This window comes from Lepidochelys kempii, chromosome 6 (assembly GCF_965140285.1).
Source record: "Lepidochelys kempii isolate rLepKem1 chromosome 6, rLepKem1.hap1, whole genome shotgun sequence".
Lineage (NCBI taxonomy): Eukaryota > Metazoa > Chordata > Testudines > Cheloniidae > Lepidochelys > Lepidochelys kempii.
In genome coordinates, this window is record NC_136385.1 from 88,956,248 (window position 1) to 88,981,492 (window position 25,245).

Genomic DNA, 25,245 nt, shown 5'->3' on the forward strand with positions numbered 1-25,245 from the left:
CTGTGAAATCCACTGACAAGGTATGGGTCTCTTTCTCCTCAAGTGGTTGGCCACACAGTGGAAAACAGCCTATTACTGCTGCCGAGTTTCTCCATTATCTCGGTAGGTATAGGGTTGTAGTGTAAATCTAAAGGTTCCAATCATGATAATGAGGCCGGGGGGAGGGGTGAGAGAGGAGGAGGAAGAGGGAGAAATCCATAAGGTTCTGCATTATGGAATTTCTTTTTTCCAGTCTTTTTTTTTTTTTTTAATTTCAAGATCTTAGAAAAAGCAGAGAGGGAGACTGAAGGAGCCCCAGCTCAGAATATCATATAGCTGAGTGGTTAGAGCACTCACCTGAGAAGTGTGGGATACCCTTGTTCAAATCCTCTCCCCCCATCTGGCAAAGGTGGGGAATTGAACCTTGATCTCCCTCGTCCCAAGAGAGTGCTCTAACTACTGAGATAAAAGTTCAAGCAGGCACTACTAATACCTCCAGAAAGGGACCTGATCTGCTAGGCAGCCTCTGACCATGCCTAGTGGATTGGGCCCCCTGGGTGAGATATACGTTCCCCCGCCTATCTTCCCTGGGTTTGTGGAGTGAATTTAGGCACCTACAGGGTAAGGCAATGTCTGAGCAGGGATTTTGTGTATCACCGTGGAGCCTAACACTGGGAATTAGGCCCCTAAGTATGAGTTTTAGGGACTTAAGTACGTTTGTGGGTCTGGGCCTCAGATATCATGGCAATAAGCTCTCATTAGGGTTGCCAATTTTGGTTGGATGTGTTCCAGGAGATTTCATCATCACATGACATAATCTTTAATTAAAGATTAATCTTTAATTCCTGGAGACTCCAGGCCAATCCTGGAGAGCTGGCAACCCTAAGCTCTACAGAAAAGTACATGAGAAAGTTAATAATCTTTGTTCATTGCAGGGTTTGAATGCTGTTCAGTAAAGATGACACAGGGTAAATATTGACAAGGATAAATGAATTATTGACTAGCTAGCCATTTAGTGGGCATGGTCCATCCTGTGCACCAAATGAGGCAAGTGTGCTGTGGAAGAACTAGTCTGTGAAAATGTGTGTATGTATTATGGTACATTCTTTAATTACAAGAAGGCAGAATCAAAGTTAGGGCATCTTCAATTCTGATATTTCCTAACTTTGGAGTGCTTGGCTTTGCAACCATAAGATCATTTTAGTGCAGTGTTCTGAGTTGGGATGGGTTTTTTTTTTTTTCCAAGTAATAAACAGTTTTCACAAACCCTGAAAAAAAGTGAACAGAAAAAAAGCCAGTGCTATCCATTAAAATTAACAACTTTTGATAAAACAGCAAAACGATGAGCAGCCCAATTTAAAAAGTCATAGAAATTTATCAATATTTTGTTGTACTGTAACTGTCAGATCATTTCTGAAAGTTAATCTATCTGGATGTTAATATTTAGATTCTACTGATTCCTCAAGTTTGGGTATCAATATAATCGAATTTCTTTGTATTGAAGGTTGTTCACCTTCGTAACACTAATCCTGATAACTGACATGTAAAATATTTTTATTGTGTGTTTTTGAAAGCTTGGCTGTTACTTAAAGTTATGAATGAAGATTTTGGAAGATAAAATAATTCTGCTGAAACAGAATTTTTAATTAACTTTTTTGTCCTTTTACTTCTGATGAATATCCATGGGGAAAAAAAAAAACTAACTTGTGTTTAGAGTTTGTGTGCTCCTGTTGCTTATTCCCCACCTGAAGTTATATTTGTAATATGTTAGTTGCTAGATGTCAGCAAAAATTATGGAACAAATTCAGAGGAGACTCTAAATTGGTGTTATTTATACCTTTTTCCAAATCAAGACATGCATCTTATATTAGTAAGTGTAAGGAAGTTTAAGAGAATCTCAAATATAGGCCTGGTTTACACAATGAGTTTATGTCAAATTTAGCAGCGTTAAAATCGAATTAACCCTGCACCCATCCAAACAACGAAGCCATTTTTGTCAACATAAAGGGCTCTTAAAATCGATTTCTGTACTCCTCCCCGACGAGGGGATTAGCACTGAAATCAACATCGCCGTTTCGAATTAGGGTTAGTGTGGATGCAATTCGACGGTATTGGCCTCCGGGAGCTATCCCACAGTGCACCATTGTGACCGCTCTGGACAGCGCTCGGAACTCAGATGCACTGGCCAGGTAGACAGGAAAAACCCCGGGAATCTCATTTCCTGTTTGGCCAGGCGAGCTCATCAGCACAGGTGATCGTGCAATCCCAGAATTGCAAAAAAGCTCCAGCATGGACCAAACAGGAGGTACTGGATCCGATCGCTGTATGGGGAGACGAATCTGTGCTATCAGAACTACATTCCAAAAGACAAAATGCCAAAACATTTCAAAAAAATCTCCAAGGCCATGATGGACAGAGGCTACAACAGGGACGCAACACAGTGCCGCGTGAAACTTAAGAAGCTCAGACAAGAGTACCAGAAAACCAAAGAATCAAACGGACGCTCTGGGACAGAGCCGCAGACATGCCGCTTCCACGCTGAGCTGCATGCAATTCTGGGGGGGGAGGGGGGAGGGGCGCCACAACTACCCCACCCCTGTCTGTGGACTCCGATGATGGGGTACTCTCCACCATGCCTGAGGATTTTGCGGACGGGGAAGATGAGGAGGAGGAGCTTGACGAGAGCACACCGTTCTCCCCAACAGCCAGGATCTTTTTGTTTCCCTGACTGAAATACCCTCCCAACCCAACCAAGCCGGAGAAGGGACCTCTGGTGAGTGTACCTTTTTAAATATAATACATGTTATAAAAGCAAGCATTTTTTAATGATTAAGTAGCCCGGAGGATTTGGGATGCATTCATGACCAGTACAGCTACTGGAAAAGTCTGTTAACGTGTCTGGGGATGGAGCGGAAATCCTCCAGGGACGTCTCCATGAAGTTGTGCTGGAGGTACGGTAAAAGCCTTTGCAGAAGGTTTCTAGGGAGAGCAGCCTTATTCCGTCCTCTATGGTAGGACACTTTACCATACCATGCTAGTAGCAAGTAATCTGCTATCATTGCATGACAAAGCCTGGCAGCTTATGGTCCTGGTGTTTGCTGGCATTCAAGCAACATCCGTTCTTTATCTCTCTGTGTTATCCTCAGGAGAGTGATATTGTTCATGGTAACCTGGCTGAAATACGGGAATTCAGCCTGTGGCTGAAAATAAATCCTCCCTGCAGTTAGCCAAGCGGTGGGGGGGAGGGGCGGGCATTGGCGCTGAGCTGTTTGCATTTGGCTAGCAGGGATCTTCCCTGATACCAGCCACATGGTGGGGGGAGGGGTAAAGCGATCATCCCAGAGAATTGGATTGGGGGGGGGGGTTAGTTTGGTTTCTGCTGCTGCACGTTAACACGAAAACCGCAGCACTAAACGGCCAACTCAATGGGCTTTGCTTGGTATGGGAAAGGAGGGCATTGCTGTTATGAAGGTTGCAGAAGCCGAAAGACTATGGCTTACCATGACTGCTTGCAAGCCGAATTCTGTTGCCTGGCACTGCATGTGTGATCTCTAACACCAAAGCTGCAGGCACTCAATATAAGATGCAAAATGCGACCTTGTACCGAAATCACATGTGCTATGTAATGTGAATAGTGCTGTTCACCATGAAAGAGTATAGCCATTGTTCTATAAAATGTATCTTTTTAAATACTTCACTCCCTTTTTTTCCTCCTGCAGCTGCAAATGTTTCAAGCCTCCCTCCTCCGTCCCAAAGGCTATCTCAGATAAGGTGGCAAAAAAAAAACGCACGCGCGGTGAAATGTTCTCTGAGCTCATGCAATTGTCTGGCACTGACAGAGCTCAGCAGAATGTGTGGAGGGACACAGTAGCACAGTACAGGAAAGCGGCCAATGAACGTGAGGACAGGAGGGACGATCGAGATGAGAGGTGGTGGCAGGAAGGTTAGAGGAGGCAGGATGCAACGCTGGGCCTACTGCGGGATCAAACGGACATGCTCCGGCATCTGGTGGAGGTTCAGGAATGGCAGCAGGATCACAGACTGCTGCTGCAGCCTCTGTTTAACTGCCCTCCCTCCTCCCCAAGATGCCCAAGAACGAGGTGGGGGGAGGCTCCGGGTACCCAACCACTCCACCCCAGTGGACAGCCCAAGCAACAGAAGGCTGTCTTTCAACAAGTTTTGAAATGGCCTTTTCCTTCCCTCCTACCCTCCTCCCACACCCCACCTGGGCTACCTTGTGAGTTCTCCCTATTTTTATAATCAATTAATAAAAAAATACATGGTTTTTAAACAATAGTGACTATTTCCTTTGCAAGCAAGCGGTGATTGAACGGGGGAGGGCGGGTGGCTTACAGGAAATTAGAGTCAACCAAGGGAGTGGGTTTTCATCAAGGAGAAACAAACAGAAGTGTCACATGGTACCCTGGCCAGTCATGAAACTGGTTTTCACAGCTTCTCTGATGTGCAGTGCTTCCTGCTGTGCTCTTCTAAATCGCCCTAGTGTCTGGCTGCATGTATTCAGCGGCCAGGCGATTTGCCTCAACCTCCCACCCCGCCACAAACGTCTCCCCCTTACTCTCATAGAGATTGTGGAGCACACAACAAGCAGCAATAACAATGGGAATATTGGTTTCACTGAGGTCTGAGCAAGTCAGTAAACTGTGCTAGCGACCCCTTAAACATCCAAATGCACACTCTACCACCATTCTGCACTTGAACAGCTCCTTACTACTGTCCAGGGTGCCTGTGTACGGTTTCATGAGCCAGGGCATTAAGGGGTAGGCTGGTCTCCAACGATAACTATTGGCAGTTCAACATCCCCAACAGTTATTTTCTGGTCTGGGAAGTAAATCCCTTCCTGCAGCCGTTTAAACAGACCAGAGTTCTTGAAGACGCGAGCGTCATGAACCTTTCCCGGCCATCCCACGTTGATGTTGGTGAAACATCCCTTGTGATCCACCAGGGCTTGCAGCACCATTGAAAAGTACCCCTTGCGGTTTATGTACTGGCTGCCCTGGTGGTCCGGTCCCAAGATAGAGATATGGGTTCCGTCTATAGCCCCACCACAGTTAGGGTATCCCATTGCAGCAAAGCCATCTAGTATGACCTGCACATTTCCCAGAGTCACTACTCTGATAGCAGCAGCTCAATGATTGCGTTGGCTACTTGCATCACAGCAACCCACACAGTCGATTTGCCCACTCCAAATTGATTACCGACTGACTGGTAGCTGTCTGGCGTTGCAAGCTTCCACAGGGCTATTGCCACTCGCTTGTGAACTGTGAGGGCTGCTCTCATCTTGGTATTCTTGCGCTTCAGGGAAGGGGAAAGCAAGTCAAAGTTCCATGGAAGTGCACTTACGCATGCAAAAGTTTCGGAGCCACTGGGAATCATCCCAAACCTGCAACACTATGCAGTCCCACCAGTCTGTGCTTGTTTCCCGGGCCCAAAATCAGCGTTCCACAGCATGAGCCTGCCCCATTAACACCATGATCTCCAAATTGCCAGGGACCGCGGTTTTACAGAAATCTGTGTCCATGTCCTCACTCTCATCACCGCGCTGCTGTCGCCTTCTCACCTGGTTTTTCAGGTTCTGGTTCTGCATAAACTGCACAATAATGTATGAGGTGTTTACAATGGTCATAACTGCTGCGGTGAGCTGAACGGGCTCCATGCTTGCCGTGCTATGGCGTCTGCTGGGGCAATCCAGGGAAAAGGACATGAAATGATTCTCTGCCGTTGCTTTCACGGAGGGAGGGTTGACTGACGACATTTACCCATAACCACCCGTGACAAATTTTTGGCTCCATCAGGCATTGGGAGCTGATCCCAGAATTCCCATGGGCAGCGGGGACTGCAGGATAGCTACCCACAGTGCACCGCTCAGAATGTTGATGCTTGCCATGGTACTGTGGACGCACACTGCCAAATTAATATGTTTAGTGTGGACGCATGCACTCGACTTTATACATTCTGTAAAATCTGAGTAATTTCGTAGCGTAGACATACCCTTAGACATATTCCCTGTATTTGGCCCTTTGCTTTTTATGAGAAAAGCAGGAACAGATGAACTCTTAGGACACTATAGATCCTGATTTCCATGCAAAGCTATTAATAAGAAATGAGGGTAAATATTAGGAAATTATTTGTAAACAGAATGTTTGCCAATATTTTTCAGCAGATATCAGCATCTAAATCCCAACTCTTGATTCCCACAGGAAAAGCCTGAGCAAAACCTCTTTGCCCACAGAAACAATGGTAGGTAGACACTACATTCACCCTCTCTCTCCAACCAGCAAGTGGATCCATGCTCTAGAGGAACCTACCGGCCATATTTGATACATCTATATTTCACACACCTGTAGTGAGCCACAGAAACATGATGTACAGAGGATGCAAATTCCCTCTGGTTTGGGTTTCTGGTGCTTTGTCCTTTGTGTGCAACACACATATAGCTTTTATGATGTTTTAGACACTAATATGCCTTTTTAAGTGAAAGAAGGGTTTAGCCCCAAGAATCGTAACATCACTAATGTTTTCAGATAATCTTTTCTTTTAGCTTACAGAGAAAAAACCTGAATCGTTTTATTATTCCAGTAAAATATTAATAATTTTTTCCAGGTAGTAGTGACAAGGATAACTACACATTAATCACTATAGTAACTTTAGTTACAACTGCAAATGGCTAAATGCCATTTATTGAATAACTTCTCTTTATCTAACAAAACACATTAAAAGGCAAAGTGTTGCCTAATGCAAGTAGTAAGTCACTTCAATCTTTTGAAGATCACTATTTTATCTGTCAATTAATACATATCCATATATTTTCAATCGGCCAATTTTGATAATTACTTTTGTTGAAATACTGATGATTTCATTATTATGGGCCACTGAACTGCCTCCCATGTAGAACAATCATACTTACCTACCATGATCTTGATTGTAACCAGGTCGACACCATTGTTCAAAGAAAGCAAATGATAAAATATTTGCTCTCATGGAGGTTTACAAAGCAATCTTCAAGTGATATTACATTATAAATCCTGTTGCAGGCTTTTACCAGCTTTTTAGGGAAGGTATAAATGACATGGTAAATTTGCATTTAAATTCATGGAATTTTAAAAATCTGTTTCCCATTTAGCTCTCCAGCCAGAAACAATATTTTCATTTGTAAACAAGCTGTTTCATAATCAGACCTTTTGTAGCATATAGACTCCTGGAAAAAAAACCTCTCTTTTATAGAAATACAGTAGTATCTTTCCAATATAAATTATTGATTACTTTCTGCATCCCAAACTACTCTAATATATAAGGAAAGATTTTAAGCAAAATTTAATCTGCTGTCCAAATACAACATTACTTTAAACATGAGGTCATCTAAACATCTGTCTCCAATATATCCCTAGGGATTTAAATCAAAAGTCTGCTAAACATGTACAATCATTTTGAAAATAAATAACAGAACAAATTTAGTCTTGATTATGATTATCATCCATTTTAAGAGGAAACATTTATTCTAATAAGAAAAGTCTGAACCAATTTAAATGTATTGACATTACGGTAAAATAGTTTCATACCCTAAAGACAACTTTTTTTTTCCATTTACTCTGATCTTTAGCAATATTCAATGTTTAATATTTGAGAGGGGAAAAAATGTCTGTGACTGTTTCCTCACAAATACCATTCTCCTCCTCCCCTTTATAGATATGTAGTGAACAACTGCTCAAAGAGACAATTTTAATATTTCTCTCGTCTATCACAAATACTGCGTACTGGCCCAAATACTTGCTTACAAGCTCCCTCTGAATTTTCCTTCCCTTTGGGCAACCACTACATGAAAGAAAAAAGTTATATATATTCTTTGTCAACATTACAGAGATATCAAATACATTTAGTGATCAATCTCCATTTTGTTCCGATGGGAAAGAAGTGAAGATGCAGGGGGTGGAGAGGGGAGTGGACACTACTTTAACCATTCACAAAGAAACAAAATATTGTGCAGGTTTTCTCAACGAAGCACCATCTCATGTCCCCATTTACATCCCAACTTTGATATATGATCATTTTAAGAACAGATACGAGTTAAATAAAGCTGCTATTTGTTCCTCACTCACTTGCAGCCCTGCTCTCATCCATGAGCAAAGATGCGGGGAAGGAAGTGATCGCCTCTGCAACATAATCCCCCAATCCCACAAAGTCCCCCTGCATGGTTCAGGCTTTACAAACCAAGCAATGAGAGGGGGGAATTGAGACAATGAAAAGTAACTGGGCTCCTCTATTGAATCTTCTAAAACCCTTTCCTCTCTGCACAAATTAATATATTCCAAGGCTACATTAACTTGTACTACTTCCCTCTCCCCTCTTTAGGTTGCCTCTTTGGTAGGGACCTGTATCAAAGGGCAGATGTAATCAGGGTACCTAGCGTAGCTCTGAGAGGAGCTTCTGGTACCCAGAGCAAGCTACCAGATATTTAGAAGAGACCAAATTATCCCCAACACTAACTCATATATCTACCCAGTTTAAGTATTGTGTATTTCACATATTCACATTACCACATTTAATAAGTTAGTAATTAGCACTATTTTATGTGTATATTTAAATACACACTTTTTTTTCATTTTTGTGCCAGTATTTGTCAGATTTTACAGAGAAGTAGCATCTTCTGTACTAGACACTTGGGAATAGTTTCAATAAGCATTAGGATGGTTATTTCACACTAGTGCTTTATTGGCCTCCATGAGACCAATATTTCCTTTATAGTGTATCTGTATTTCCACTAGCTCCAAGACAGCATTCCAAGCTTTGTCTGTAGATTATATCTTCATAGCTCCTGTTAATTAAAGCCGTAAATTATTACCAACCCAACCAGTCAAAAATCATGACTAAGACACTAAAAAAACAGTATCAGATTGACTTAATTATGAGATTTTTAATAAATAAATACATTTGAGGTTTTATTTGTCTTCTGTTTTTTAAGACTTTAGGGTTCATGCTTTCAAGCTTTTGTCCACAACCATGAGGACTAACAATTTATCTTAAAAAAACAAACAAACTAAGATTCTTACATAATCACATGACTCTAGCAGCTGAGGAAAACACCAAATACCATGAAACTCATGATAAAAATCACCAAAGTCAGGAACACTGCCTGATAATGTGGTAGTAGAACCAGAACAGGTGTAATAATCATTCTCTCATGGAAGATCAGTCAATCAAGGATGGTACCTGATGTCAACTGAAAGACTAAAGTTAATCTGCTCTTCAGTTTTATGAGTACCCTACAAATAAATATACATTTTGCAAACGTAAGCAACATTACACGCATTTTAACAAATAAAAGTTAAGATTTGCATTCAAAGTTGAGTTTACAAGAGAGCAGGGAAGTTTCCCAGTTCTGTGATAACATTTACAGAATGAGCATTTGAATATAAGTTAAATATGAAGACTTAAAAAAAAAAAGTTTTAAGCACTGGGAAAGCATCACATTTTGTTTTTGTCTGGGTGGGTCCTGGAGGAAACCAGTCATCAACACATTTCAGTGTAACACAAACAGAGTAATGTCAAGGAAACCATGAAAAGAATGTCCCAAACTGGGAAATGATCTATTAAATGAAGGATGAAAAGTGACCTGTAAATTACATTTCCTACCAAAATTAAAATTGAAGAGGGTCTAGAGAACAAGAACAGCAGCAACCATGTAGTCTAATGGATTGAACACAAAAGTCTAAGAGCCAAGAACATATGAATTCTAATCCTACAAAACAATTTTCAGGCACCCCCAAACAACATTTGTCCAGGACTACACCACTATACACAAGTTGGCCTAGGGCTTTGGAATGTCAGTGAAACAATCTTTGGGGGCATCACTTTTTAACTGTCTTGAGCTGCAGGAAAAATAGAGGCCACATGCTTGCATTGCAATCTTTGTATAACTGCCAGCATAAATAAATAAATAAATAAATAAATAATATAGTCCAAGGGACAAGCCACTAAATAAACTGGGATGTGCAGGCCACTAGACCTTCAGTCATGGAGAGTCTGGTGTTTACAGTGGTGAAATTTAGCACTTGCCATTAATGGCATTTTACAGCATGCTAGATGCTTAGAAGAACCAGCTTAGCTATAGGTGCAATCAAAAGCAGACTAAGACCATGTCTACACTACTAGAAGTATAGCTGTCTAGCTACGGCACGGTAGCTATGCTGGCATAACCGCATAGTGTAAACACAGCCTACATCGACAGAAGGGGTTTTTCCTTCAGGAATTTTACCTCCCTGAGCAATGCTAGCTATGTTGACTGAAGCATTCTTTTCATTGATCTAGCTACATTTACACTGGGAGTTATCTCAGCACAACTACAGCACTCAGGAATGTGTGAGTGCTGTAGCTAGTTGACCTAAATTTTAAGTGTTGACCAGACCTTAAGGGCACTATTACTCACAAACTGGTCCATGCTTCCCTTCCCCCCATCCCCCTTTGTTTTTTTAAGCAGATTCAGTAAACTTAGGCATAAAGTGTCAGGAACTCAGCTGCCTCTAGGCTCAGTCACCTAGCAACCCAATGAGTTCATCTTAAGGTTGCCAGGCATCCAGTTTTCGATTGGAACGCCTGGTCGATAAGGGACCCTGGCAGCTCTGGTCAGCACTGCTGACCGGGCCGCTAAAAATCCAGTCAGCAGCGCAGCAGGGCTAAGGCAGGCCCCCTACCTTCCCTTGCTCCGCACGGCTCCTGGAAGTAGCCAGCATGTCCGGCTCCTAGGCGCAGGGGCGGCTATGGGAGCTCCGTGCACTGCCCCCACCCCAGCACCGGCTCTGCAGCACCAACTGACCAGGAACCACAGCCAATGGGAGCTGCGGGGGCAGGCAGCGTGCAGAGCCCTCTGGCCACTCTGCCTAGGAAGGCGACATGCCAGCCGCTTCCAGAAGCCACCTGAGGTAGGCACCGCCTGGACAGAGCCACACCCCGAACCCCCTTCCACACCCCAACCCTCTGCCCCAGCTTTAAGACACCTCCTGTACCCCAAACCCCTTATCCCCAGCCCCACACAGAGCCCAAACCTCTCTGCCCCAGCCCTGAGCCCCTCTTGCACCCCAAACCCTCCAGTCTGGAGCCCCCTCCTGTACCCCAAACCCCTCATCCCTGGCCCCACCTCCAAGCCCGTGGAGCCCTCACCCCCTGCTGCACCTGAACCCTGCCCCAGCTAGATGAAAGTGAGTGAGGGTGGGGGAGAGTGAGCGATGGAGGGAGGTGAGATGGAGTGAAAGGGAGCAAGTCTTCAGGGAAGGGGAGGGGCCTTGGGGAAGGATCAAGGGTGTTTGGTTTTGTGCAATTAGAAAGTTGGCAACCCTAGTTCAGCTAGGCCCAATAAACCCGCACTAAATGACTGTGCTCTTGCCTGGCCAGAAGAGCCAACTGACCACCATTTAAGCGGCGGTCCTCAATGGGTTCCAGGCCTGCAGCTGCACTTGATTGCTTCCTGTCCAGCCCTTGCTCCCCCACCCTTGCCTGCTCTGCTCTAGCCCTAGTCCCTGCCACCCTCAGAACTCGATTCTGACTTGTCTTCTGACCCTACCTTTTGGTCCTGTTCTGACTCCTGATCAACTATTGGCTTGTCTCCTGACCATGCCTCTGGTTTTGACCTCTGATTCTGCTATGACCACTAAGTCAGCTTCCTGCTCTGACGGCCAGGTTGTGCTGCCTACCCATTGGTGGGTGACATAGAACAGCGGTTCTCAACCAGGGGTACATGTACCCCTGGGGGTACGCAGAGATCTTCCAGGGGGTAAATCAACTCATCTAGATATTTGCCTAGTTTTACAACATGCTACATAAGCAGTAGCAAAGTCAGTACAAACTAAAATGTCATATAGACGATGACTTGTTTTATGCTGCTCTATATATTATACACTGAAATGTAAGTACAATATTTATATTTCAATTGATTTATTTTATAATTAGGTGGTAAAAATGAGAAAGTAAGCAATTTTTCTGTAATAGTGTACTGTGACACTTGTATTTTTATGTCTGATTTTGTAAGCAAGTAGTTTTTAAGTAAGATTAAACTTGGGGTGGTACGCAAGACAAATCAGACTCCTGAAAATATCGTAGTCTGGAAAGGTTGAGAGCCACTGATAGATTAAGTGATTTTTGAAAGGTCACATGAAGTCTGTGGCAGAACTAGGTATAGAATCCAAGGGTGAATTCCTACTCTGTTAAAGTCAATGCAAAACACCCACTGATATCAATGGAACCAGGATTTCACCCCAGGTGTCCTGGTTAATAAAACAGTATCTTAATCACAAAACCATCCTCCCGCTTCTGGCCAATTATATATTACTATGTTATGTGATCTTTATTGTAGATTTGTTGTAAAACAGAAAATTTGATGTTGTCACTTTTATCTTCACAGTATGAACTTTTGGGGGAAAAGATATTGCTGTTTCTTAGACTGTAGAATTCCTAACAAAACAGAATGTTTAACTTAATTAAATTTAGGTATGCGTATATACACAGAAGATTATGTAGTATGTGTGTTTGTTTTCAGGCCCTATTGATTATGTATATGAACTTTTCGTTCCTCTATCTTTACAATAATTTTTCAAACATTTTTCATCTAGATTGACATATTGAAATTTTATCTCTCACCTGCAAAGGCTAAGTATACAACTTAATTTTTGTTCCTTCCATAACCAAATACTACACATTTAAACACAAGATGGCAGTCTTACACTGCCATCTTGTGGATAACGCAGAAAATGAGTGGCAAAAGTAAAAGCAGTTTTTTGTTTTAATATATACCTTAACCCTTTAATTTCAAGATTCCTTTTGCTATATACCCAAGCTTATTGTCGGTGTTTTTTTTTTAAAAAAAAACAATTTTACCTTCAATATAATTAGAGTCCTTAATTAGGAAGAAACCCCAACCCACCTGAAAGAATCATATTAGCTCTCTGATGTTTTAACATGTAGGTCGGACTAAAGGTATAAAATTTTAGGGACAAATGCTCCCTTCTGTCTGCATGAAGGAACCCAAACCTGTAGATCCTGACCAAGGAGTTGCCCAGGAAGTACGGACATCATTAGCTAACTTTGTGCCCAACTAGTTACTCCCTTTTCCCTAAGATCCCCTCTGTAAAGGTGGGATTAGGGATGTCTGGCTGCAGTCTGCTGCATTCTTCCCCCCTGCACCTCTTCAAGTCCACAGGAGGAAACAGTACAAAGTAAGACTGACTTAGTCATCAATACCAATAATGAACCTGCATAATCAGCTAGAAATTGTTTAGTGCAGATCACCCCCTGAACGCTGCCACACTTATTATTTATATGTGTTCGGAGCTCTGGCAGGTGGAAAGTTATGCAAATATTTCAAATATCAGTTTGTAAACTACTTTCCATAATTCCTTTGTGCATATAATGTACTGTTCAGAAATAATTGCAGACTCTGATCACCAAAGGGCAAATAGTCCATTTTTTTAAATGAACATGTGATAAGAAACAAGGTTGACAGTTCTGTGTAGATTTTAAGACGTATGTTGGAGTATGGACACTGAACGTACTAAAATCAAACTCTAAAATCAGTGGGACTCTCCCATGCTTAAAGTTAAGCGTTTTGCTGGATCAGAGTCTAACAGTGAAAGCTATGATGTTGTGGGAGGTACTAATCTCATTTATTATTGTCTTTAGTTTCCATACTTCTAAACACATTCACTTCAGTGGGACTACCCATGTGCTTAAAAGTAAACAGATGTTTGTGTGCTTTGCTGGATCCGGGTCTTAATGACATTATTTGCAGGGTTGTTGCAGCCATGTTGGTCCCAGGATATTAGAGACACAAAGTGGGTGAAGCAATATATTTTATTGGACCAACTTCTGTTGGTAGAAGGGACTAAAGCTAGAGGGCATACCAGGAAATTGTTCAAGGGCAATAAGTAACTTGTATGAGAAAAGGGATTTTAGCTAATATGGAAATGTAAAGCCTGAAGTCACATCTTTGTTTATTTTCTGTGTAACTTTTATACATTTGCTTTCCTTTACTATTTCATCTTTGAATCTGTGGTTTTTCTATTAAATAAACCTTTTGTTTATTCTTACCCAAGCAGATCACTGGTGTGCAAACTGTATGTAGTGTGTGCGCGCCAAACTGATAACTGACAGACGGTTTTCACACAACGGGGTGATGAACCAGAGGGGAATGGTATGAATGTCTGGTAGCTAAGAACTTGGGGGAGCATGGATTTTGGAGAGACTTGGGAAGAGAAGGGCTGTTGGTATCACCCTGCAAGGAGTAACAAGGCTAGTGAGAGCCAGGGTGACACTTTGTGCTTCTGGGATGGCTCCTGGTGTCAGGCCCCAAAGCATCCCAACGTTACAGGGCACATGGAGACAGAACCCTTTACCAGGTAGGGTTATCCCCAAAATGTCACAGCTTGTCCCTTCCACCAACAGAGGTTAATCCAAGATAAGATATTACCTCACCCTCCTTGTCCCTCATGATTTATATATGGATTATTTGTACATTACCATAAATGGTTTATTCTGTTCTATTTGAAGTACTGGAAAGAATAGACTTTAATGGTATTGCAAATGTATTGGCCCTCAAACTCTTTCATATCAAAATTTCCTCAGCTTATAAGAAAAATATGCTTTTGTGAACTGCCAACTTTGCAAACTCAACAGGCATCAAAGCCAAAATGAACCCTCTTAGGCTTAAGTGAAATTGCACAGGGGTTTCTGAGGATGGAACTTCACTTACAGCACCTTAAAGTGTAGGAGATTATGGTGCAGATGAAGGAAATAGCCCAGCTTGACTTTCAGATCCTTTGTTGAATTTGCAGGGCTGGTAGTTGGATGCTTACCAGGTCGCTGTACTTGCATTCACAACTCTGGCTCAGGGTCTTAAGATGCACGGTCAGGGTACAGATCCTCCATCTAGCAACTTCTGACAGACAGGACTCCTCAGTCCAATTGTGTACATCCTGAAACCAGTACCAGTTCTCCTAAGCCTCTCCAGTAGCCTTTATGGGCTCTCAGAGTTCCACTGAAGCTGTGGACCTTCCAAATTCCAGCTTCCACCTTCAAGGATACATGACAGTGAATGCAAGGGGCACTCAGACTTTGCAACAGAATGTTTAAATGAACCATACTTTACTCAAAGACAAAGCACAAGAGATATATAAATATGTAGAAAGTAAGAGACCTGCATGCAAAACCCTGCCTGTTTCCTCACCACTTTTACAACCCTTTTGGGTTTTGGTCAGTATCTTCTAGGGAGTCCAGGATCATCCTTTTCCTTTTACACAGCCTTACCTGGCTCTACGTCTTGTCTTCCTTCCCCCCACCCCCCCTGTTTTCCTTCTCATTCCTTGGCTCCTTCCCTTGATATGGATTCTTGGATAACATAATCCACTCACATGGTATGGCAGAGCAAAGCTGGCCCTTTAAGAGGGGATCAATTTCCAGCTCTGCCCTATTCCAAGTTTTACCCAGAGCACAGACATTGTGAGGAACAGTTGTTTCCAGGGTACTTGGGAACCGAAGGTTTGATAGCAGGCCAATCTAGGAAGAGAAATGAATCATAGAATATCAGCGTTGGAAGGGACCTCAGGAGGTCATCTAGTCCAACCCCCTGCTCAAAGTCCAATCCCCAATTTTTGCCCCAGATCCCTAAATGGCCCCCTCAAGGATTGAACTCACAACCCTGGGTTTAGCAGGCCAAAGCTCAAACCACTGAGCTATCCTTCCCCCTGGATGGTATAAAAGCATCCTTCTTTTCCTTATAGATAGATAGGGAGAAGGACTTGCTGTGATTCTTTTACTAGACAAAAAGTGAAATGTGCAGAAGAAGCACAAGTTCCTGTGGGCAGCAACCAGAAAAGCATTTAGTGGCTCAGAGGAAGCTCAGGGAAAGGTTTCTCGAACAAGTGGTTAAAGGAACTTTTTATGTCTGTTGGAACTTGATGTGAGGAGCTCGAAGTAGGAGACAGACTGGACACAAGGCGAAGGAAGCAACCTTTAGGAAAGTGTGGGCTTGTGGCCTAGAGTGGGTCCGCCTGGCTACTTTACAGGGACTTAAACTGGAAATTCAGAAGGCGGAAGTTCCCCTTCACCACTTCCAGGGAGAAGTCCATGACCCAGCAAAAACTGGGGTAGATCTGGTTGTGACTTTAGACTTTCAGTATACTCTCAAAAGGAGTAGAGCTTTCAGTCTAGCCAAAGAGCTAAATTATTTCAGCACCAAGAAAACCAAAGCAATGACTGCATCTGACATGGAAGAGGTAAGAAATCTTGCCACACATGAGTTTAACTGATGAACTACACAGGTGACTCAAATGTAATTCTGCACCTATCTCAGCCGACTTGCTGTCACGATCTAGATGTACACTCCTAATCTTTCCTCCCCATAAATCTTTGGATTACCTTCATTTTCCATTACAGGTGATCATACCTCTTCTTCCATTTCACCCTGGCCTGCAACCGGTGGGGGGTGGGTCATGTTTGATTTCCCATCCCCCTTCTCCTCCTCCCTTATCAAGGCCATGAGCAAGACCCAACACATCTGTCACCATGCTTCAAATTCATCCCTTCTTTTCTGTCCTGACAGCTTCTTTTTGTCTTTATCATTTTTCCATCTCACCCATTGGAGTCTGCTCTACTCAGGTCTTTTTGACACTAAAAACTCCCCTCAAGTCCATCCAACCCGCTGATACCAAAATAATCTCTCTCACCTGTTACTTTGACAATGTCATCCCCTCTGAGTCACTTCACTGCCTCCCCACTGCACAGTGCAATTAGTTCAAACTTCTTCTCCTGCTCACATTCCTACCCTCGTCTCTCTGCTCTGCCAACACCATCAGCTTCTGTGTCCAGTTTCCTTTTCTTATAATTGGCTCTATGCCTTCTTCCCTGCTGCCCTTTCTGACAGGAACACCCTTCCAAAAATATCTATGTACCAAAACACCAACCTGACTTTATTCAAATCCCCCGTAAGAACTCAGCTCTACAGCATCACCCACAAGAAGAATACTTTTACATTACAGTAACTCCTCACTTAGAGTTGCATTTTTCAGGACCATAACTACAATGTTAAGTGAAACTATGTTAAGCGAATCCAATTTCCCCATAAGAATTATTAAAAAGAAAAAGGAGTACTTGTGGCACCTTAGAGATTAAAAAATTTATTTGAGCATAAGCTTTCGTGAGCTACAGCTCACTTCATCAGATGCATTCAGTGGAAAATACAGTGGGGAGATTTATATACATAGAGAACATGAAACAATGGGTGTTACTATACACACTGTAACCAGAATGATCACTTAAGGTGAGCTATTACCAGCAGGAGAGTGGGGGGGAGGGGGGGAGGGAGAGGGGAACCTTTTGTAGTGATAATCAAGGTGGGCCATTTCCAGCAGTTGACAAGAACGTCTGAGGAACAGTGAGGAGTGGGAGGGGGGGAAACATGGGGAAATAGTTTGACTTTGTGTAATGACCCATCCACTCCCAGTCTCTACTCAAGCCTATGTTAATTGTATCCAGTTCGCAAATTAATTCCAATTCAGCAGTCATTCATTGGAGTCTGTTTTTGAAGGTTTTTTGTTGAAGTATTGCAACATTTATGTCTGTAATCGAGTGACCAAAGAGATTGAAGTGTTCTTCAACTAGTTTTTGAATGTTATAATTCTTGATGTCTGATATGTGTCCATTTATTCTTGTATGTAGAGACTGTCCAGTTTGACCAATGTACATGGCAGAGGGGCATTGCTGTCACATGATGGCATATATCACATTGGTGGATGTGCCGGTGAACGAGCCTCTGATAGTGTGGCTGATGTGATTAGGCCCTATGATGGTGTCCCCTGAATAGATATGTGAACACAGTTGGCAATGGGCTTTGTTGCAAGGATAGGTTCCTGGGTTAGTGGTTCTGTTGTGTGGTTGCTGGTGAGTATTTGCTTCAGGTTGGGGGGCTGTCTGTAAGCAAGGACTGGCCTGTCTCCCAAGATCTGTGAGAGTGATGGGTCTTCCTTCAGGATAGGTTGTAGATCCTTGATGATGCGTTGGAGAGGTTTTAGTTGGGGGCTGAAGGTGACAGCTAGTGGCGTTCTGTTATTTTCTTTGTTGGGCCTGTCCTGTAGTAGGTGACTTCTGGGTACTCTTCTGGCTCTGTCAATCTGTTTCTTCACTTCAGTAGGTGGGTATTGTAGTTGTAAGAATGCTGGATAGAGATCTTGTAGGTGTTGGTCTCTGTCTGAGGGGTTGGAGCAAATGCGGTTGTATCTTAGAGCTTGGCTGTAGACAATGGATCATGTGGTGTGGTCTGGTCTGGATGAAAGTTGGAGGCATGTAGGTAGGAATAGCGGTTAGTTAGGTTTCCGGTATATGGTGGTGTTTATGTGACCATCGCTTATTAGCACCGTAGTGTCCAGGAAGTGGATCTCTTGCGTGGAGTGGTCTAGGCAGAAGTTGATTGTGAGATGGAAATAGTTGAAAATCATGGTGGAATTCCTCAAGGGCTTCTTTTCCATGGGTCCAGATGATGAAGATGTCATCAATATAGCACAAGTAGAGTAGGGGCGTTAGGGGACGAGAGCTGAGGAAGCATTGTTCTAAGTCAGCCATAAAAATGTTGTCATACTGTGGGGCCATGTGGGTACCCATAGCAGTGCCACTGATTTGAAGGTATACATTGTTCCCAAATAGTGATGGGTGAGGTCAAAGTCACAAAGTTCAGCCACCAGGTTTGCCGTGACATTGTTGGGGATACTGTTCCTCATGGCTTGTAGTCCATCTTCGTGTGGAATGTTGGTGTAGAGGGCTTCTACATCCATAGTGGCCAGGATGGTGTTTTCAGGAAGATCACCGATGGATTGTAGTTTCCTCAGGAAGTCAGTGGTGTTCGAAGATAGCTGGGAGTGCTGGTAGCGTAGGGCCTGAGGAGGGAGTCTACATAGCCAGACAATCCTGTTGTCAGGGTGCCAATGCCTGAGATGATGGGGCGTCCAGGATTTCCAGGTTTATGGATCTTGGGTAGCAGATAGAATACCCCAGGTTGGGGTTACAGAGGTGTGTCTGTGCGGATTTGTTCTTGTGCTTTTTCAGGAAGTTTTTTGAGCATATGGCATAGTTTCTTTTGGTAACCCTCAGTGGGATCAGAGGGTAATGGCTTGTAGAAAGTGGTGTTGGAGAGCTCCCGAGCAGCCTCTTGTTCATATTCCGACCTATTCATGATGACGACAGCAGCTCCTTTTTTTTTTTTAATTATGATGTCAGAGTTGTTCCTGAGGCTGTGGATGGCATTGTGTTCTGCACGGCTGAGGTAATGGGGCAAGTGATGCTGCTTTTCCACAATTTCAGCCCGTGCATGTCGGCGGAAGCTTTCTATGTAGCAGTCCAGTCTGTTGTTTCGACCATTCAAAAACCAGTTGGAGAACATTTCAATCTCTCTGGACACTCGATTACAGACCTAAAAGAGGCAATACTTCAACAAAAAAACCTTCAAAAACAGACTCCAACGAGAGACTGCAAATTAATTCCAATTAAGCAAACTGGATACAATTAACTTAGGCTTGAATAGAGACTGGGAGTGGATGGGTCATTACACAAAGTCAAACTATTTCCCCATGTTTCCCCCCCTCCCACCGTTCCTCGGACATTCTTGTCAACTGCTGGAAATGGTCCACCTTGATTAACACTACAAAAGGTTCCCCCCCTCACCCCACGCTCTCCTGCTGGTAATAGCTCACTTTAAGTGATCACTCTGTTTACAGTGTGTATGGTAACACCCATTGTTTCATGTTCTCTATGTATATAAATCTCCCCACTGTATTTTCCACTGAATGCATCCAATGAAGTGAGCTGTAGCTCACGAAAGCTTATGCTCAAATAAATTTGTTAGTCTCTAAGGTGCCACAAGTACTCCTTTACTTTTTGCGAATACAGACTAACACGGCTGTTACTCTGAAACCTGTCATAAGAATTAATATAAAGGGGGAGAGGCGTGTTAGGTTCCAGGGAAATTTTTTTCACCAGACAAAAAACTTTACATAGATACACAGTATAAGTTTTAATCAAACAATTTAATACTGTACACAGCAATGATGATTGTGAAGCTTGATTGAGGTGGTGAAGTTAGAGGGTGGAACAGGGTGGGATATTTCCCAGGGGATGCGTTACTGCTAAACGATGAACTAGCATTCGGCTGATCCCTCACGGGTTAACACATTGTTGTTAATGTAGCCTCACACTCTACAAAGCAGCAGTAATGGAGGGAGGGGAGACAGCATGGCAAACAGAGACACACACGCTCTGTGTGTGTGTGGGGGGGGGGGGGAGAGATGCGCATTGCCCCTTTAAGTACATTGCCTTTTTAAGTACATCAGGAAGTTGAGACAGCAGCTGCTGTGAGCAAGCTCTCTCCATCCTGAGCCTTGTCCTGTCCCCACCCTGCCCTATATGGAGAAGGGATAAGCGGGGGGCAGGAGCAGGGGGGAGGGGCTGCTCTTCCTGCAAGCAGTGGACAAAGCAAGTGGCTGCCAAACAATGTTATAAGGGAGCACTGCACAACTTTAAATGAGCATGCTCCCTAATTCAGTGGTCTCCAAACTGGGGTGCGCGCATCTCAGGGGGTGCACGAGATGATCCCGGGGGTGCACAGCAGCAGTAGTGCCGCCGGACGGCACTCCACCATTTTTCCGTTCGGCGGCAGCTCTGCACATCCACAGCTGGTGTACCCTGCCTGCAGCAGGTCTACCGGTCTTCTTCCATAGGCAGCGCGCCTGCGGCAGGTCATCCTGGGGGTGCGCGAGCCAAAACGTTTGGCGACCACTGCCCTAATTGATCAGCAACGTAACAACGTTAAACAGAATAACTTTAAGTGAGGAGCTACTGTATATGAAAGTGTTTTTGAACCACCAAGGGACATATTCTGTTCTAATACAATTCACAAGTTCCGTACTTCTCTTCCTTTTTTTTTCCTTCCGCATCATTTTTAATAGTCTGTAATGCAAAGAAATTGGGGAAGCTTTTCTGATCACAGAAAATAGAGATTGAAAAGACCTATTCAGTCATCCACTCCATTTTCCTGTCAATGGTGGATAGTTCTGAATACATATTCTAGGGTTTTGGGAAGTCTAGTTTTAGATCCCAACAAAAGGGTTTTCCTCTCCCTAATTGCATCCTGTAGGTCCTAGTTATACCCCCTTGTACCACGCTGACAATATTCTGTCACCTTGAAGTTTATACAAGGGCCCTACCAAATTCATGGTCCATTTTGATCGATTTCATGGTCAGAGGATTTTTAAAATAATAAATTTCATGATTTCAGTTATTTAAAACTGAAAGTTCATGGTGGTGTAATTGTAGGGATCCTGAAGCAAACAAAAGCTGTGTGTGGGCAGAGTGGTGGTGGGGGTTGCCAGGTTATTGTAGGAGGGGGTTGTGGTACTGCTACCCTTACTTCTGTGCTGCTGCCTGCAGAGCCGGGCCCTCAGTCAGCAGCCATCACTCTCCGGCCACCCAACCATGAAGGCAGCAGCGCAGAACTAAGGGTGGCATGGTAAGCTATTGCTATGCTTTCTTCTGTGCTGCTGCTCACAGGGCACTGCCTTCACATCTGCTGCTCTCCGGCCACCCAGCTCTGAAGGCAATGCAGAAGTAAGGGTAGCAATACCATGACTGCCCCTAAAATAACCTTGCAACCCCACTGCAACTCCCTTTTGGGTCAGGACCCCCAATTTGAGAAATGGTGGTCTCCCCCGTGAAATCTGTATAGAGTAAAAGCATACAAAAGACCAGATTTCACAGTCTGTGATGTGTTTTTCATGGCTGTGAATTTGGTAGGGCCCTATTTATACCCTTCAGATATTTGTGGATACTTATGCCCTACTTTCCACACACCCAACTCTGACACACACACACTCCGCAACTCGTCACTTGCCAAATTGCATATTTAGTTTAAATCAGGTTGTTTTCTTTTCACAATGTTCTGCCCAATTAGATTACATTTTTCAGGTATATGAGGTGTCCACAAAGGAGTCAGGGTTGCCTTCAAGGGGTGGCGTAGGGGGGATAGACGGAGGTAGAACAGCTGGAAAAATTATCTAAGGCCTTGGCTGAGTAGGGGGCCTCAGTCCTCAGCCAGTAATTTAAGGTTAGATATTTACTCATGTTTCTGGTGGTAAAGTGCATCTCATAACTCTAGGAATGACATAGCTTTATTATTTTTCTGCCAAACTATTAATTCTATCTAAGGAACACTGCATGTATTTATTTTTTTTCAAATCAAGGATGGTAAATGAGTGTTATCTGCTTTAGCAAAGATTAAAAACAAAAACTAAAGAAAAAAGTGTGATAGTCAGGAAAAGAAAAATCCATTATATTTGGATAATGATCTGCGAGGGAAAAATCTGCTATTCCAGACTAACTGATGTTTGTTGTGTGTACGTGGTTTTGTTTTTGACTCTGTTTGATTTATTTATATTTGTCATATTTATACTGTATATTGTGGGATTTGAAATTAAACATTTATATACTGTACTATATCAGGGCCTAATAGACCAGTGGTTTCCAACTGCGGGTCATGGAATGTAAAGCACTGGGTAGCAGCGGCTCTAGTCAGCACTGCCGACCAGGCCACTAAAAGTCCCGCCGGTGGTGCTGCCCGGCTAAGGCAGGCTAGTTCCTACCTGTTCTGACACTGTGCTGTGCCCCAGAAGTTGGTCTGACTCCTAGGGGAGCTGGGTTGTGGGGGTGGGGGTGTGTGCCTGTGGAGGAAAACCACATGGAACCACTTGTGTGCCTCCGCCTAGGAGCTGAATCTGCTACTGGCCGCTTCTGGGGCACAGCGCAGACCACGGTGCCAGGACAGACAGGAAGCCTGCCTTAGCACCCCTGCTGCACCGCTGACCAGGAGCCGGCTGAGGTAAGCCTATGCTCCAATCCCAACCTCCTGCCCCAGTCCTGAGCCCCCCAAACCCAGAGTTCCCCCTGCACCCCAAACCCTTCATCCCCAATCCCACAGTCTTCACCCCCAGCCGAGAGCCCTGACCCCCACACACCCCAACCTCCTGCCCCAGCCCTGAGCCCCCCCAAACCCCCTTTTGCACCCCAAACCCTTCATCCCCAACCCCACTGCCCTCACCCAACCCTCTGCCCCAGCCCTGAACCCCTCCCACGCCCCTCATCCCCAGCTCCATTAGGTTGCAGGCATCAACAATTTTCCTCAATTGGGTCATCAGAAAAAAAAGTCTGAAAACTACGGTAACAGACTATAGTACTTCAATGACAGATTAAGCATTTTAAGCCAAAAAAAGATACTGTCTACTAGTTTAGGTCTAATAAAAAAAATATTTTAGACCACCTAATTAAAATACTTACATGATTTAAATAATCTAACTAAAAAAAGTAATATTTTCTTTAGACATGAGTGCACTCTGCACTATTTGCAACCCAGCACTGAAATATTCTACTACATGACAATCAGAAACTAGAAATACTGTCATTGTCCAAGCTGACTTAAATGCAAAAACTGAATATCATAAATTTGTGATATTTAAAGTTTACAGTTTGAATAATCTAATGAATTAGTGATCGGTAAATTTTTAAAAATAATGTTATTGATTATTATAGGTTGATTTTGTTAGTTTAATGCTATATTTATGTCAGAAAAGTGTAAGATGTTACTTTAATTTCTTCCTGGAGATGCAACAGTATATCTGATTTTAAAGATTACTGCTAAAGTACAAAGAGTAGTACAGTGTACTTCCATTTTAAATAGAGTAGTTACAGTTTCAGTGCAGTGCAATTTTTACTATTAATATTTCAGAATTGTAAACCCTGAACTACATAACTTCAAGTGCTATTAACAATGTGTCATAATAGTCTAGATCAGTAACAACAATCCAGAATCTATTTTAACTTAATAATATCAAATGTGCTACAAAAATGCTACATAAAATAAGTTTCTGAAGTTTAACACTGCTTTCTACATGGTATGAACACTCCAATAAGGATTTATAGACGATCATAGTATGCAAATATGGAAAGATATTAAATTAAGTCCATGCTTCTGCAAGGAAAAGATAAAGCAGTCACTTGTTAGAAGAGACTACAGTGGGCCAGTAGCACCATTATAGTTAAACAGTAAACCGATCTAAATCTTAGCAGCCTTTCAAACATAATCATGGTGCACTATATCCAAGCTTAGTCCAAAGTACAGCAGAGTCCTCAAAACCTCAGAGTTCCAGAAATTGGAACTGGAGGATAGGGGATGGATCACTCCACAAATTGCCCTCTTCTGTTCGTTCCTTCGGAAGCATCTGGCATCAGCCATTGTTGGAAGGCGATGGACCACTGGTCTGAAACAGTATGGCCATTCCTGTGTTTTAAGTATTTCACAATTGTTCCATAATGGCCTAAAATACTGTTGTAACACTATTGTAAACGTAGCTTTTGGGGCCTCAGACAGAATACTGTAATTCCTCGCTTAGTGTTGTAGTTATGTTCCTGAAAAATGCTACTTTATGCAAAATGATGTTAAGTGAATCCAATTTCCCCCATAGGATTTAATGTAAATGGGTGGGTTAGGTGCTAGGGAAATTGTTTTTGTCAGACAAAAGATTTTTTTTTTTTTAGTATCTATACATACACACACACACACACTATAAGTTTTAAACAAACAATTTAATACTGTACACAGCAATGATGATTGTGAAGCTTGGTTGAGGTGGTGGAATCAGAGAGTAGGATATTTCCCAGGGAATGCCTTGCTGCTAAATAATGAACTGTTAATGTAGCCTCACACTCTACAAGGCAGCAGTAATAGAGGGAGAAGACTAGGGTGACCAGATGTCTTGATTTTATAGGGACAGTCCTGATTTTTGGGTCTTTTTCTTATATAGGCTCCTATTACCCCCCCCCCCCCCCCACGTCCCAATTGTTCACATTTGCTATCTGGTCACCCTAGAGGAGACACAATAGACGCATGGCAGTGGCTGCAAACATTCCCTGTGGAAACTGAATGTGATGATGAACTCATGTTATCCCACTGGAGCGCACCACTCCCTCCACTTTCCAAAGTGCCTGGGGATGCATGTGTGTGAGAGACAGACATACACATGCACATTGCCCCTTTACGTATGCTAACCACACTCTAAGTACATTGCCTTTTTAAGTAGATCAGCAAGTTGCAACAGAAGCTGCTGCCAGCAAACTCCCTGTATCCTGAGCCCTATAGTGTCCCCCCTGGTCTGGGGAGATTGGGTACAGGAGCAA

General features: G+C 43.2%; 1 protein-coding gene across 7 annotated transcripts in view; it reads right to left on the minus strand.

Moving 5' to 3' along the window:
• The window catches only part of SLC25A21 (solute carrier family 25 member 21), a 396,597-nt gene that overhangs the window by 369,981 nt on the left and 1,371 nt on the right, over positions 1-25,245 (minus strand). Inside the window, exon 2 of one of the 7 annotated variants that reach the window (XM_073349073.2) lies at positions 14,835-15,051. The exons of the other annotated variants lie outside the window; for them this stretch is intronic. Coding sequence (XP_073205174.1) covers positions 14,835-14,853 — 19 coding nt within the window. The 5' untranslated portion in view covers positions 14,854-15,051. The remainder of the gene's footprint in view (positions 1-14,834; positions 15,052-25,245) is intronic. 7 annotated transcript variants of the gene reach the window in all.